This window comes from Lactuca sativa, chromosome 4 (assembly GCF_002870075.4).
Source record: "Lactuca sativa cultivar Salinas chromosome 4, Lsat_Salinas_v11, whole genome shotgun sequence".
Lineage (NCBI taxonomy): Eukaryota > Viridiplantae > Streptophyta > Magnoliopsida > Asterales > Asteraceae > Lactuca > Lactuca sativa.
In genome coordinates this window covers 140,175,272-140,192,287 of record NC_056626.2, presented here as the reverse complement: position 1 = coordinate 140,192,287, position 17,016 = coordinate 140,175,272, and the positions used below count along the sequence as shown (strand labels likewise).

Sequence of the window (17,016 nt, the reverse complement as noted above, 5' to 3'; positions counted from 1 at the left end):
GTGTATGGCCCAATTTTTCACTATTCAACACTCCGACTCATTCCTAAACTCAACGTTGGTTATATATACAAGCTTAGAACACTTAAATGACCCCTTGAATAGCACTACAAATCGACAAAACAAGTTGAATATTGATTGAATTGATTAATTGTACAAGATTGAAATTCCGGGTTGTCACACAAATTGAGTTCAGAAAATGAAATAAATATTGAAAGTACCTATGAATTCGATGAGGATAGTGATATGAGCGAAATTTCAGTGGAGGATGAAGTGGATTGCTCAGAGTTTGTTAAAAACAAACCTCTACCATTAAAAGATTTGATTTCTAAAAATTCGGTTGAATTCACGTGTATTTCTTAAAATGAACCAAAAACACTAAAAGGGAAAGCAACTGTTTTTCCAAAAGTCCAAACTGTACCGAATCAAGTGTTTTCCACTAGAGGACTAGACAAAAATCAAACTATCAAACTAACGTCCATCGTTAATGAAGACAACAAAGATGGTTGTGATGAATTCTTTTGGTCTGTACCAACTGATAATGCTGACGAAACGAAGGGTCTATCTGAAAGAACCTCTTGGAGAGTTAAAGGTCGATATGTGGAAGAACCACTGAACAATCGCTCAGAATTTGAGAAGGGTAGCCCAAGTGGTACCAAGGAGGTTCAAAATGAAACCAATCCTCATCCAGTGAAGGATGAAACCTATGACAAGAAAGCGAAACCACAAGTGAGCATTAACAAGTCCGCTGAACAACTCGTTGAGCAAGAGCAATTGAGGAATCGAAGATACCAGAATAATCTCAATGAAAGGAAGAAATTTTGGCAATCCCATAATTCCAACTATGTTGGCAGGGAACAACTTTTCAATCAAAGCACGAAAGCTCGTTCTAAGGCAAATCCTAGTTAGTGCTCTCCTTGTCATACTTGCAAGCCGAAAGCTAACTTCATTCTGAAAACTCATCCCTCTTTTCAAAAGAAGCACTCTGGGAAACCAAATACTCATCCTTATAATACATCATCAAGATGTCAAGGGAAAGGGAAAGTTAGTCTCGAATTCTAAATCTCAAACTCAGAAATCGACTGCTAACCCTAAGAGAGTTAAGAAAGAATTCATCAAGAATCAAGCTAAAACTAAACAAATCCAATCTGATTCTAAGGACATGAAAAAAAACAAGTTAAAGGTTTTTACAAAAAAGAAGAAAGATCAAAAAACTTTAATAAAACGAACCTACATGATTGATCTCTCTATTGCTTATCCAGTTTCTGTGAAAGGCTCATGAGGACCCAAACACCTTTGGGTTCCTAAATCTGCTTAATTCTTGCAGGTATTTTGTGACGAACAGTTTGACACTGAATGATATATTAACAGTGGTTGTTCGTGTCACATGACAGGAAGAAAGGAGGAGATGAGAGAATATAGAGAACTGAAGGATGGAGGTCTCGTGAAGTTTGGCAACAATGCACTTGGAGGAATTAAAGGATATGGCATGATAACGAATGGTGAATTCTCGATTTGGAAAGTGGCATATGTTGAGGGACTGCAACACAACTTAATAAGTGTTTCGCAGTTAGTAATGGATACAGGTGTAAATGTCTCGTTTGATGATGAAGGATTTGAAATTATCGAAAAGAAGACTAAATCAGTATTGCTTAAATCAAAATGAAAAGGAGAGATGTATCCTTTGGATATCAATACGATTCGAGAGAAACCTCCTATTTGTCTGCTCACGAAGGCTGCAATAGACGATAGTTGGTTGTGGCATAGGAGGCTTTCACACCTCAACTTCAAAGACATCAACAAGCTAGTTCTTGGTGATCATGTGTGTGGTCTTCCTCTCTTGAAGTATGAAAAATATCATCTTTGTGCCACATGTGAAATGGGAAAGCAAATCAGGAAAAGTCATCCTACAATAGTGAACACGAAGGTCATCGAGCCACTCAAACTACTCCACATTGATCTTCGTGGCCCATCTGCAATCGAAAGTATTAGCGGTAACAAATATATTCTCATTATTGTAGATGATTTTTCTTTTTTCACTTGGGTGTTTTTTTTTAAGCAGAAATCTGAAGCGACTCCTAGGCTCAAAGATTTCATCAAGCAAATAGAGCTGCAACTGCGAAAGGTGGTTCGTAATATTCGAAGCTACAATGGTCTAGAGTTCAAGAATCAAGCGTTCGATGAATTCGTCACTGATAAGGGAGTATCTCATAATTTTTCTGCTCTGTACACTTCACAGCAAAACGAGATTGTTGAAAGCTGAAACCAATCGTTGTGTGAGGCAGCAAGGGCTATGCTTTCGTTCACATCACTTCCTCTTTACTTCTTGGCTGATACTATTGCCATTGCCTGCTTTACTCAAAACATATCACTTCTGAATAAAAGATTTTATGTCACTCCCTATGAAATCATCAAAAAACAAAAACCTATCGTCAAGTTCTTTCATGTTTTCGGTTCCAGGTGTTTCATTTTTAATTCAAAGGAACGACGAAATGTGACACCCCCAAACCAAGGATGGCGGAAACGTCCGGGGGTGGAGGACTTCATGTATAGTATCATAACAACAATTGTAATAGTTATTAAAGTAAACACAACCAACGTAAATATAACTGAAAGAGTTACATCATTGTATGATTTTACATGTTTCCAAATCAATTACATTATGTTGACAAAAATGAAATGTTTGACGTCTTAACGTCACATCCTCAAAAGCTCTTGATTACCTGTTTATGGATTTCCTGAGAATACAAGTAGTTTTGAAAAAGTGTCAACACAAGGTTTGTGAGTTCATAAGCTTTTAAAGGTGATACTGAAATCCTTTACTTGTAAAAGTAATGTTTGTTAAAGAAAAATCCCATATTTTCTTGTGTAATGCATTGTAATCTTAACAGTCAAGACCGAAATGTACAAGTATTTCACCATACTTAAGGAAATTCATGCAAGTTTAAATCGACATAAAATCGTTAAATTTAAAAGTAAAACCCGTAAATCTTATGTTTGTTAATACCACATGTGAGTTATTGTAACCATACTATGACCGACGTTCTTTAGGCATCGCAAGTTAAATGACACTTGTCAAATCAGACCTACCGGACTAGCTGTTGCATGCAACTCAAGTGTGGGTTTGTCAGACCCAATATAGAACTATACACAACTATCATGTTCTCCCTACAAGAGACTCTGGTTACAATTTACAAGACTTTTGATTTTGTTACATGGATGTAACACGAAGCGAATGTCTCACAAATTTATTCATTAACAGATTTACGTGAAATGAGAACCTTTGTTAAAGATGTTTGATATGTAATGAAACATAAACTATACCTATTATAGTTTATCATAATCGTTTATAATGTAAAAAGCAACATAAACTGTATTTCCATGGTTTACCAAATATTTGCATGCCATAGTTGTAAACTTTGTTTATAACATTAGACTAATTTACCATTCTTGAGGAGGTAAAAATCTATTTGTCTACTGATACATGACTAATTACCAATTCAAAATGGCAGATAATGTAATAATATATGATCACACAATGATATACACCTTGCTCAACAAGTTACAAGGTTGAATGAAATTGATAGCATTTTTCTGTTATTAACATTTTCTATTGCTTTTCTTAGAAACTTTATAGAAAAATTATCAAAGGTCCAAATCAAAATCCGTAAATTCTGGGAGTTTGGAAATTGAGTCTCGTTTGTTCATAAATTTTATTATGATTTTTAGTGACCTCCAACTTGTGTGAAAAATCCCATAATCACAGACTGGTCCAGACTCGTTCTTGAAATGATAGGCAGTTTTGTAAAAATCACCATAAATTGTAGAAAAATCGTATGGAGATGTGAAAGTATTCATTTTAAAAGTATAAACCTGACCTATTTGCATCTAATACAATTTTGAAAACTAAAATGTTTAAGTTGACCAAAACAGTCCGTGAATGGAGTTAAACTTTCTTGATGAAAGTTGTTGGAAAAGTTTAGTTGTGTTCTTGGTGTTTTAACTTGTATCCCCCATTAAAACTTAAGAAAACACAAAAAGATAGGGGTATGAACTCACATTGAGTGATTTTAGTGTATGATTGTTGAAGAAGAGAAGTGTTCAACTCAAGAACACATGGAGGATTGCTTGAAGATTCGAGAATCTAACACCAATGTGATGGAATTTGTGTAAGCAATCTATGATTGGAGTAGAAGGAAGTGTAATAATCACAAGGAAGATGATGATACTTACCAAATGAAGAAGAAAAGCCTTGGAAAGTGCTTGAAATTCTCAGACTTGAGAGAGGAGAGTTGAGAGAAAAGGGTTTGATCTTTTGGAGGAATGAGTGAAAATGAGTGAAGTGTGGGAAATGAGGGTGAGTGTTCCAACTCTTAGAACGTGGGAATGGCTAGAAAATGATGAGAAAGGACATTGACATGACTAGGGATGGTGGGGAGGGGTGTGGGTTGGTCATGGAGTGGGTATGGGTGGTTGCTTGTGTCATAAACTAAAGAAAAGTCAACACTCTACCTCTTGTACTTCACCCACTCTTCTTGAACAAGATTTATCCCCAAAAACATGGTTTATAATTAAATATGGGGCCTTATATGTTAAAATAAAGTTTTGGGTGAAAATCCCGCGTTAAAATGATGAAAAACGGACTTAAAATGAAGCCATGGTCGAAAACTGCAAAAAAAATTGGGCTTCCTGAGAGACCTCTTGGTCCTGGCCGAGGTTCGGTCCCTTCTAATCATAGACCGAAGGCAAAATGGAGCGAAGTGTGCGAGTTCAGCCCGAAGGTGGCTTAGGTTCTTCATGCGAGGTTCGGGACCGAAGGCTTCGAGTTCGGTCCTGAGGCTTCGGGTTCGAACCTCGGGTTCGGACCTGGGGTTTCGTTTCTCAGCAGTTTGGTCCTTAAGGGGACTTTCGGCTCCAAGAGGGTTCGGCCCTATAGAGTAGGTTTCGGGTCCTTAAGCCTATTTTACTCATTTTTACCCCGTTTCAAGCCGTTTTTGACCCGGTTAAGGGTCGGGATGGCCCAAATGATTACGAAAAGTTACGGGAACTTTTGAGAGTGATTTGGGAGAGATTTCGAATAGAGAGAGATAGAGTGAAAGAGATTTAGAGAGGTTCGCTTTATGACCTTTTTGAGCATCCGGCTTTGCAACATAAGGTCCGTAAACCCCGTTAAGCCATGTTTTAGTGTCCTACACACTCCTAATGAGTGTGCTATAGTGTTTTATCGCTTTGGTTCATTGTTTAGCACTATCAAGGCTAAGGAAAATTAAACACATGAATTTTCCAAATGATGTTTTCTCATTAAAATAGCGAGTTGTACAGTAATTACATAATGTAAACCCTAATATACAATGGTTAATTGAGTCGTCCGGTTTGACGCGTTGACTTTATTTGACTTTGACTTAACCTGGAATTGACTATTGTCACATCACCCCCCCCCCCCCCGGTTAGAGGGAATTCCGTCCCGAAATTTACATTCCGACTGGGACTTCAAGAGTTTGAGAAAAGATGCGGGTATTTTGTTTCATTTGATATTCACGTTCCCAGGTAAACTCGGGTCCTCGTTTAGCGTTCCAACGAACCTTCACTATGGCAATACGACTTTGTTTCGTTCTTTTGACCTCTCGATCCATAATCTCAACTGGTTCATCCACAAAATGGAGACTCTCATTAACTTCAATTTCGTCAAGGGGTATCACAAGAGTCTCGTCGGATAGGCACTTTTTCAAGTTTGATACGTGAAAGGTAGGGTGTACGTTATTAAGTTCTTGTGGTAGTCAAAGTTTGTACGCCATGGGACCAATCCTGGAAAGGATTTCAAACGGTCTGATGTACCTTGGGTTTAGTTTCCCACGTTTACCAAAACGTATCATTCCTTTCCAAGGGGAAACTTTTAGTAGTACTCGATCACCGACCTGGAATTCCAAGGGTTTGCATCGCTTATCCGCGTAACTCTTTTGCCGATCTCGGGATACTTTCAGTCTTTCCCGAATTTGAACAATCTTTTCTGTGGTCTCCCTTATGATTTCAAGACCAGTGAGGGTGCTGTTAGGGACCTATTCCCCCTAGCTAGTTGTGTGTCCCCTACTTCTGCCCAACACAGGGGTGATCGGCACTTGAAACCATAAAGAGCTTCGAATGGGGCGACTTTGATGCTAGTGTGATAGCTGTTATTGTAGGAGAATTCGATAAGTGTTAAATGGGAATCCCACGCTTTACGAAAATCTATCACACAGGCTCTCAACACGCTTAAGGGGACTTTTGGCTCTAAGAGGGTTCGGCTCTATAGAGTAGGTTTTGGGTCCTTAAGCCTATTTTACTCGTTTTTACCCCGTTTCAAGCCGTTTTTGACCCAGTTAAGGGTCGAGATGGCCCAAATGATTACGAAAAGTTATGGGAACTTTTGAGAGAGATTTCGAATAGAGAGATAGAGTGAAAGAGATTTAGAGAGGTTCCATTTATGACCTTTTTGAGCATCCGGCTTCGCAACACAAGGTCTGTAAACCCCGTTAAGCCATGTTTTAGTGTCCTGCACACTCCTGATGAGTGTGCTATAGTGTTTTATCGCTTTGGTTCATTGTTTAGCACTATCAAGGCTAAGGAAAATTAAACACACGAATTTTCCAAATGATGTTTTCTCATTAAAATAGCGAGTTGTACAGTAATTACATAGCGTAAACCCTGATATGCAATGGTTAATTGAGTCGTCCGATTTGACTTGTTGACTTTGTTTGACTTTGACTTGACCCGGAATTGACTATTGTTACACGAAACAAGTTTGATGATAAGGCTGATCAAGGAATTTTTCTGGGATATTCGCTGACGTCGAAAGCATATATGGTTTTAAACAAAGGATCCAAAAGGATTGAAGAAACTTATTATGTCACATTCGATGACAATTACTTAACGAAAACTCAAGCGAATGATCATCAAGAAAAGGAGATCTTTCCTCAAACGAACCAAGTGACTATTCCATTGGCTAATTTTTATGAAGAATTCATGCTTCTATTCGACAAACCTGAGAAGGCTATCTCTTTTGAAGCAAAGGCAGCTAATAAAAAAGAAGATGAACTGAAGAATATAATTGATGAAGCCACGAAAAGCATGGATAATCAACCACCAACCTTGAACAAGCCTTAATACATGAGCACTCCAGTCCAAGGGGAGGGTTTTGATTCGAATACACCTCCTTAGGAAGAGCAACCAACTCCACAAGAAACGAACATTCCATCGCAAGGTGCTGAAGATACTTCAATTCCTAATGATGAATATCATTCGTCATTCTAGGGGGAGAATAAGGATGTGAATGACGATTTAGATGCTCAATCAAAGTTCGAAGAAGTATACGCTAAATTGGATCTTTTTTATGATCCAAACTATCCACCACTAGTCAAATGGACCAGAGATCACCCGAAAACCCAAGTAATTGGTGAATCCTCCGCAGGTGTTCTGACGAGATCTCAAATAAAAGCGAAACAAACTACTTTATTTTCCAAAGTAGAATTATGCATGTTTAATTCCTTTGTGTCCAAGATAGAACCCAAAACCATCAACACCGCTCTTGATCACTCCGATTGGGTGCAAGCGATACAATACGAACTAAACGAGTTCGAACGAAACAAAGTTTGGAGGTTAATTCCTACTCCACCTGAAGCATCAGTTGTTGGTTTGAAATGGGTGTTTCATAATAAGTTGGATAAAGAAGGGAACGTAGTAAGGAACAAGGCAAGACTCGTTGTTAAGGGTTATTGCCAAGAAGAGGGAATCGACTACGAAGAAACCTTCGCTCATGTTGCAAGATTGGAATCAGTTCAAATATTCTTAGCATGCGCAGCTCATAAGAACTTTGAAGTATTTCAAATGGATGTTAAATGAGCGTTCCTAAATGGAGAATTAGAAGAAACATTGCATGTGGAACAACCACCTAGGTTCGTTAATGAGAAGTATCCCAATCACCGCTACATTTTGGATAAGGCAGTTTACGTACTGAAGCAAGCTCCGAGAGCCTAGTATGAAACTCTTACTCACTTCCTTAAAATGTCTATGTTTAAACAAGGTTCGTTTGACCCAACCTTCTTTTGTAAGAAAGAGGGTGACCATTTGATGCTCGTCCAAATTTATGTTGATGACATCATTTTCGGATCTACTAATCCCAACCTCACAGCTGAATTCCGAAAGTTAATGGAAACTAAGTTTGAGATGATTTCAATGGGTCCTATTAACTTTTTCCTTGGATTGAATATAAGACAGGGACCATAAGGTATTTTCATTAATCAGGAAGCATATACGAAAACTTTGCTCTCTAAGTTTGGCATGATAGGAGACTCAAAAGTGAAGGTTCGAATGGCATTCGAAACGAAACTTACACCATCTCTGGAAAAACCTGTTGCGGATATGACCCTTTATCGTCAGATGATTGGGTCCTTAATGTATCTAACAGCTAGTAGACCAGATATTATGTTTTCCTTTTTTTATTGTGCAAGGTTCCAAGCAAACCCTTGCGAACCTCACATGGTGGCAGTGAAGAATATTTTTAGATACTTGAAATGAACTTCGTCTCTAGGCATACGGTATCCTGCGAACTCAAGCTTCTTTGTTCAAGTGTTTTCGGATGCTGATCGTGGTGGGTGCGGCTTAGATAGAAAAAGCAAGACTGGTGGATGCCAATTTCTTGATGGAAAGTTAGTTAGTTGGCAATCAAAAAAAATATGTGTTTCGTTGTCAACAGCCTAAGCTGAGTATATCGTTGCTGCATCCTGTACCTCTCAAGTCATATGGATTCAGAGTCAATTGAGAGATTATGGCCTGAATATGAAGCGAATCCCACTTTACCGTGACTCAGAAAGCACAATTCGCATCTGTCACAACCCAGTGCAACACTCTAAGATGAAACACATAACTGAGGTATCATTTCATCAAGAATCATGTAGAGGACGGAAATTTTGGGATCCATTTCGTTAGATCAGCAGATCAATTAGCAGACATATTCACAAAATCCTTACCTGAAGCGTCATTTAATAGAATACACCAAGGCCTAGGAATGATGGAAGCTGAATCGGTTCCAAAACCACCTTCGTTGTAGCCCGTTCGCTTTCGGGTTACTTGTTTGCTTTTGTTTTTTATATTTTGACAAGCGAAATAGACCGAACGGTCGTTCTAGTTCGTTTCCGATTTTTGTTAGGCGAACTCTCGTGATCTATTCCTTGTATATTATGCTATTTTTTTATTTTATTTTTTTAATTTTTCAAAAATACAAAAATATTTAATTCGTTTATTTTCTATCTCTTCCAAATATAAAATTCAAAAACATTTTACTTTGTTTTATTTCTTTCTTTTCCAGTAATTTTTAAAATACAATATATCTTTTAATAAAACTTCTTTTTACTATTAAGATATTGGATTTTGAATAAGTTATAAAATATCCAATTTTGACTATTAAAATTTAATATTTCAAAACTTGTCATCAGTAAGGTTTTTATAGAAAAATGTTTTTATTTTAAAACCATAAATTTATACGTCTTATGATTCTAAGTTTTATATTAAATATAAAAGTACTAGACCTGGCAATTTCAGACACGAAGACACGAATCTATGAAAGACACGACACAACACGAATACACAACACGAATACATCTTAAAAATTGAGATAAAGCTTATTTCTCATCGTGTAATCATATCGTGTCAAATTCGTGGCTGACACGTTTCATGACACGAATACACGAATTGTCAGGTCTATATAAAACTCCTTGTGATGTGTGTTTTTTTTTCAAAAACCATTTAAGCATGTGAAAACTAAATTATCAACCACGCATAATTATCAAAATTTTAAATAAACAACACAAGCATGCATTAAGAAATAAAACAAGTCATGATCTAGTGACACTTTTGTGAGTCAACACAAAAGTGACAGGTCATTTCCTAAAGGGACAAATGCACCAAATAATCTTCATGTTCCGTTTATGCTTTCACTTGATTTGACAATATACTTTGTAGCAATTTTATAGATTTTTATAAAAGTTATGAACTTTTATAAAAATACTGATAAAACTGTGGGTACTCCATGCTTGCTCCAAAATGGCCATTTTCTTTATTTTGATACATTTTATGGAAAATAAACTAGTCTAAACTAATTTATTAGTTACAAAATAATAAATATGAAAATCTATCTATTAGTTATTACATACCCTATATTACTTACAAAATAATAAAGATGAAAAAGTAGCTATTAATTATTACATATATGTACCATATGAATAAAAGAAATTTCAAACCATTTTAAAGGTCAATACAAAATAACTAAAAAAATGGTACATGACTTGTTTATGCACTCTAAAATGCATATAAACATACAAAAAACTTTTTTTTCGAAGACAACTTTAAGTGACAAAAAATACATATAAACTTTTGTCACATAAAATAATAGTGTTATCCAAGAAAATAAGCATAAAATTGTTTTTAACAAAAACAAAGCTATCCATATTTTCCAAAAACCAATATTATCCAAAGAATCATATATTCTAACCAAGTTTGCAAGATGGCTCTTATACCAATTGTTGGAATTTTATTCAAAAATTGTTTCTAAAACATAAGATTAGCAACGCAAGACTTTAATTTTGAAGAGCATAAAACTAGTTTTATTCCTACCAAAAGATCTACTTGCAAATATTGGAATGAAAACAACAACCACAGAGGAGTTAAAATATTAAAAAAATTTGAAGTCCTTCAATTCCTCAATGGGAGACTTGATAGTTGTTGGAGAAGTCAAAGATTTAAGCAAGAATCTCTCTATATGTATCCACCCAACAAGTCATCAATGCCATCAGTGGATGCTAGTCTTTCACTTGTATGTAGTTATCCATAAGACTTAAATATTTATATCAAATAAGTCTTCAAAGGAGAACTAACTCAAGCACCAAAATCTAGCGACTAACTTTGTAAAAGAGAGGATAAAATAGGGAGAGATGCTCTCGGATTTTATCAAAAAGAAGAGAAGAAAGAAGTAACTAGCTTTAGTTCTCTATCATATTTTATACTTCCACGTATATATGAAAGCTCATGCTTTCATTAAATGATCATGTGACTTGGAAGCAAGTTATGGCATCTAAGAAGAAGAAAGTCAAAGAAGTAACCTCCATATGTCGCTAGATATGGAGTAGGAAAGAGTTAGTGGATACCACTTCATCACTCTTATATAAAATGTACACAACATATAAAACAGTCTTCTATAAGTCCATTATTATGTACATGACATTTAAATCATACTAAGTGACTAAAAGTCACTAGTTATACACCTTTTATATATTATTTTGATAAAGAAATAATTCCGCAATCAAGTACAAGTGATGGTTTAATTTATTAATAATTATATTACTTAATAAATAATCAATTAGTGTCTACTCGTTATATGGTGTGACCCTATAGGATCATATGTTATTATAAAATATCATTTGATAATGACCTTGAGCATAAAGATTTTTCACTGGTACCGAGGATTTCTACGATTAGATTGTTGATTGTCTTAATGATCACATGTAATTTTGTTATCCACAAAATGAATGTCAAGACAACATTTTTTATGGGTAACCTTAAGGAAGAAGTTTACAGAAAACATTTGTATGGATTTGTTATAAATATGAGCATAAGGTTTGTGATTTATCATTATATAGGCTTAAGCAAGTTCTTAAACAATGAATCAACAAGAATTTGATGAAAATTTTGTAAAGTCGTTTTTCTTTAAAAAGTGGTTTTTTATTCTTTCATGGTTGAGGTGTCATTTCTTAGGCTTCCAAGAAGAAAACATATATTGTAAACTTAAAAACAAAATCTAAATTTGTTATGTTAGTCGATGTGGTAAGAGGTAAGGTAGTTTAGTAATTTAATATGTAATATTCTTTTGTGGCCAAAGGTGGTTGCATCAACATCTATTCATTTGGATAGTAACTTTACCTTGCCTAGATATATCCAAGTTTACAATGACAAGCAGGATCCAACGACCTAATTATCAGCAGTCTAATATCTGACGAATTATTAATAGCTCAATCAAATTTTGGAACCAACGGGCATCTGGCCTAGCAGTAAGGAGTGGATATCTTATTTGAGAGGTCATGGATTCATGTCTCATATGAGACATAGGTGGTGATAGTTAGAAGTAAATTAGTTCACTTTTTAAAAAAAATCAAATTTGGGATATCAATCAACTACAGATTAATTACGAGCCTCCTAACTCCCTTCTACTATAACATAAAAAGTTATGTTCTATATAGAAAACATTATATATATATATATATATATATATATATATATATATATATATGTGTGTGTGTGTGTGTCTGTGTGTGTGTGCCTGTGTGATCGTGAAGTGCTAAAGGCTGAGACTTGGTTTTTATTTGATCATGAATGGACACACGACTTTATGCTCATGTTAGCTTTCTTATTAGATTAGTATAGAAATTTGTTTGTATTTTCATATATTCAAATGACTTGATGAGTTCAATCCTGAGAATACTCCAATTATCGAATATCTGAAATGCGTAAAATATTATAATAAAAAAATAATTGTTTCGACATTTCATTTATGCATAAGTTTTGTTTGTATACATTATTGTGTATATTAAAGGGTTACACTAAAATTGAGAAAGGATTGTTAGTGATTTTACTATCATCGAAAATTTAGTGTTATTGAAATTTATATAGATAGATAGAACTAATGAAAAATGGTTATTTTTTTCAACTTGGTGTTAACTTTGGTCATTGTTAGTTCGGTCAGCATGGTTCTGGCAAATATCATCTTTGGCTGACTTTGTTTGGAGGCTAAATTCAGTCGGTCCAGCCAGCATGGGGCTGATTTTGGTCAACTTGACACGTCAGCTTACGATGTTGGTCAGTTCTTTGGAAATATATTATTTCACCATTATTATCCATTATATATATATATATATATATATATATATATATATATATATATATATATATAAGTAAGTCGTAACCTTTAAAATTTTGAGGAAAGTGGAATATGAGAAGAGATTAGGAATTTAGGAAGAATTTCTATGAATTAAGAATGATTTTTTTAGAGTTTACACGCTAGCATCTCAAATAACTAGAAGGCATGTCATGAGCGCGTGAGGTACAATTGCCAATTCCCCACTCCTCCAATTAGAGCAAGTATAGAGAATGCTTCACATTAGAGTTTTCGTTTTGGGCGAACTAAGATACGAAGATGATAAATCAGCACTTTTGAGGACACGATAGAGAGAGAGAGAGAGAGAGAGAGAGAGAGATGATGGGTTTTAGCCAAAAGAACATCCTATGTGCTCATGCAAATCATATTGCTTGGATCTAGGTTTCTCTATTGTACATGCAATGTATCCAAGACTTACAATCTTAGATCTAACATATTATAAACTGAAATTAGGGTTTAGAGAATTACCTTTGATTGTTATATAGCAATAACAATCTTAAATCCTCCTTGTAATGACTTTAGAAAGCTTAGAGTCACAATTGTCACTCCTCTAATGGCTCACAAACACCAAGAGCAAGAGGATGAAGAACAAGGAGAGAGGAGGCTGCCCAAAACGTCTAGAAACCCTAAAGGAACTCTTAGCCACGTTTTTGGGGCTTAAGGGTACTATATATACATGTAGGTTATTAGGGTTTTCAACTAGGAAACCCTAATCTGACTGCTTAAGCCCTAAGCAGCCCATGGACCCTTTTAGAATAACCCTTGGACGATTTCTAATGGGTTTCCCCATAGAATTCGTCCAACCTATATATCATTAAGTAATCCATAGCCCAAAAGCAATTATATTATAATTACAGTTCTAGTCCCTTAAGTTTAATTAATCTCTTTTAGCCACAAAATTAATTATCAATTAATTCTTGACTAATATTAATTAACCAATATGATTTCTCCTTTAATATATTATTCTCATAATATATTAATAAATCATAATTAATCATTTCTCTCCATAATTCATCCTATCAAGTTGCTTTGGTGAAGGCAACCCAAAAGGACCATGCACCATCGGGTCAAGTACATACCAAAATAGTTATAGACTTAGACACTAATCCAACAAGAGAGAGAGAGAGAAAGAAAGAAAGAAAGAGAGAGAGAGAGAGAGAGAGAGAGAGAGAGAGAGAGAGATGTTCCCTTCAACCGATGTTCCAGCTTCCCAAGAAACCCTTGGCCCCCAAGTTACCACCGCATATCATACTTCCTGTTTTTTCTCTATTTTATGTTACTAGAACCCTCAAAACCATATCATTCATCTGCCACTAGCGGACGGCCAGTCAAGTCGTATCTCCTCCACGACCTCTTGCTCTAAACCCTCTCTCTATAAAAGCCATAAAGTAACTCGTCACCATTGCCTTCGCCTTTCATCTGGGGTACAACGAACCTAACTGTTCTTTCTATAATTTATCTTAATAATCACTTCATCGACCACCATCATCTTCTTCTTTGAAATTACAGTTATTGGTTTTAGTTTCTTATTTGTTTTTGTTGTCTTAGATTTGTCAGGTGATCTGTAAAGAATTAAGAGATTGCAATTGATGATGCTAAGATAACAATCGACCTGATAGATGAAGATAAATACATGTAAAAGAAGACATGTTTAAGTGGTGTTTCTTTTAATTTTTAGAGCATTGACTTGGTGATACTTTTCTCGACAAAAAATTTTTGGATGAAATAATCAAATTTGTCATCATTTATTCATGATCTTCGTTTTTACTTTGGTTTTAGATGGTGTCTGATGTAAGAAAAAAGAAGGCAATCTAGAAGCACGCTTGTAAGTACATTTTCTTTCTATTTTGGCATGGTTAAATGTTCTCTTCTTCTAAACCTCAAACGAAAATTCAAGAGCTCCACTGGGAACTTGACTTTGTGAAATTAAAGCTTGAAGAAACCTAACTTCTTAACAAATATATTGAAGAATATATTCAATGCTACGAAGTTAAGTCAACTATGAATGTGACGGATTTCCTTAATTGTTTATGAATAAACCAAATGTTGGATCTGATTTGGGGCACTTAAGGTATTTGATTAGACTTGTTTTATTTCAGTTCTAAGACGAACGGGTGTGGGCAACGCGGCTACCGCGTTATCTGACGTGGCGTACGCCCTTAATGGCGCCATGGCGCTGAACACCGCCCCAGGGTCGCATTAAGGCGCGTTATGACATTAGATGTTACCACGATAACGAGCCATAACGTGTAAATTTCGAACGTTATAATTTTTTCCCGTTGAAAAACGGTAATAATACCGTTGTATACGGTGGAATTGAAAAAAAAAATTACTTCTTCAATTTACTTTATATATATATATATATATATATATATATATATATATATATATATATATATATATATATATATATATATATATATATATATATATATATATCAACAAATATATATATCATTTTACCTCTCTATCTCTATTTATCTATATCTATCTCTATTTCATTCAAAAAAAATTACCCTCTATGGATCAAAACCTGAATACCCCTCCTTCGAAGACAAACACATCCACTCCATTGGGTTTTGCGGGATACGAGGGATACATAAACCTTCTAAACTCCCAAAACTCACCATAAATTCCATATTCCGGCAATTTTTTCAATACCACCTCACCCCCAATACAATTCCCTACCTCGCCGTTTATGCAACAAAATGCAAACATTCAACAAAACCTTTTTACCACATTCGGTCCCATGCGCCAAACAGTCACACAACCCACACCCACGCAAGAACCCGTTGTCGAGACGCAAGCTGGTGGTAGTCAGAGAGCATCGGGAAAAAAAGGGAGAACAAAAAAGAAAGCGAAAGAGGTCGTTGTCGAGACGAACGAAACGGAAGCACCTCCAACATGGTGGACACCGGAGGAAGAGCAAGCGTTAGCGATGGCTTGGTGCAGTACTTCAAAACAACCAACCATGGGGAACGATATGAAGAGAGTTGCTTTTTGGGATGCCGTAATCGTCAAATTCCGCACAATTTTGAACAAGGGTGACAAGTATCGCAATAATGATATGTTTAGTGGCAAATGGACTCAAATTAGCCGGAAGTGCACCAAATTCAATTCCATATACAACAAAATTTCTTCGCAACGTCAAAGTGGTGCCAATTATTTCGATGTGTTTAGAGCCGCGAGGGAAGAATATCACGTGCAAATGGGACACGTATTTGAGTATGAAAAAGTATGGGAGTTAGTGAGGAAAGATCCAAAATGGATAAAAACGCCAACATCATCAGAACAACAATCCAAAAGGTCTCGTGGTTCGGGTTCGGTTGACGTTTCCGACGGACACATGAGCATCGACCTCAACGCGGACACCGATGAGATCCCGGATGAGTTTGATGACATCGAGGAAATCTCTCCGCCACGACGACCTATGGGGCGCGACAAAGCGAAACACGCTCAACGACATGTGGAGAAGAATGAAAGTTGGCTTCGAGAGCACGAGGAAATGAAAAAAAATTCGACGCCCACACGGGAATCGCAAATAAAAGATACGAATTGCAACTGGTGCATTTGGATTTCCTTCGTCAAGAAGCCCAAGAAGATCGCATATCGAAGGATTTGGCAATTCTTACGACAAACGAACAAAATTTACCACCGAGGCGAGCTGAAGTGATACGGAGGATGAAGACACAGATAGAGAAAAATACTTGGGTGAAGAATAGTTTGTCGGTGTTTTTTTTTAAATTATTATGACTATCGTGTGTTTTTTTTCAATGTTTTTTTGTTGGTTTGTAATGTTTTTTTTTAAAGTTTGTATGGTATTTTTAATTTTCTAGTTAATGAAATTATGTTTTATTAATTTATATGTTTTTTTATAAATATATGACATATATTAAAAAAATAAAACGAATTAGAAATATATGAAGTAAATAAAAAAATAAAACAAATTAGAATAATAGAAATTAAAAACATCCAAAAAATAAAAAAAGAAATAGAAAATAGTATGTGTTATCTCATGTTATTTGGTGTTGGTCATTTCCACATTGGTGTTATAACACCAA

At 35.5% G+C, this 17,016-nt stretch overlaps 2 protein-coding genes across 2 annotated transcripts; both read left to right on the top strand.

The window, feature by feature from the left end:
- The first annotated feature begins 7,506 nt into the window (after positions 1-7,506).
- Positions 7,507-7,872, top strand: LOC111895371 (uncharacterized mitochondrial protein AtMg00820-like). Its single transcript, XM_023891455.1, has one exon. The coding sequence runs from the start codon at positions 7,507-7,509 to the stop codon at positions 7,870-7,872; it is 366 nt and encodes a 121-aa protein (XP_023747223.1).
- Positions 7,873-15,704: 7,832 nt separating this feature from the next.
- Positions 15,705-16,628, top strand: LOC111895370 (glutathione S-transferase T3-like). Its single transcript, XM_023891454.1, has one exon. It carries the CDS (start codon positions 15,705-15,707, stop codon positions 16,626-16,628), a length of 924 nt encoding a protein of 307 aa, XP_023747222.1.
- The last annotated feature ends 388 nt before the right edge of the window (positions 16,629-17,016 follow it).

What these genes read in the sequence shown, in the direction of transcription:
- LOC111895371 (XM_023891455.1), top strand. Translation starts at nt 7,507, where the DNA reads ATGTTTAATTCCTTTGTGTCCAAGATAGAACCCAAAACCATCAACACC.
- LOC111895370 (XM_023891454.1), top strand. Translation starts at nt 15,705, where the DNA reads ATGCGCCAAACAGTCACACAACCCACACCCACGCAAGAACCCGTTGTC.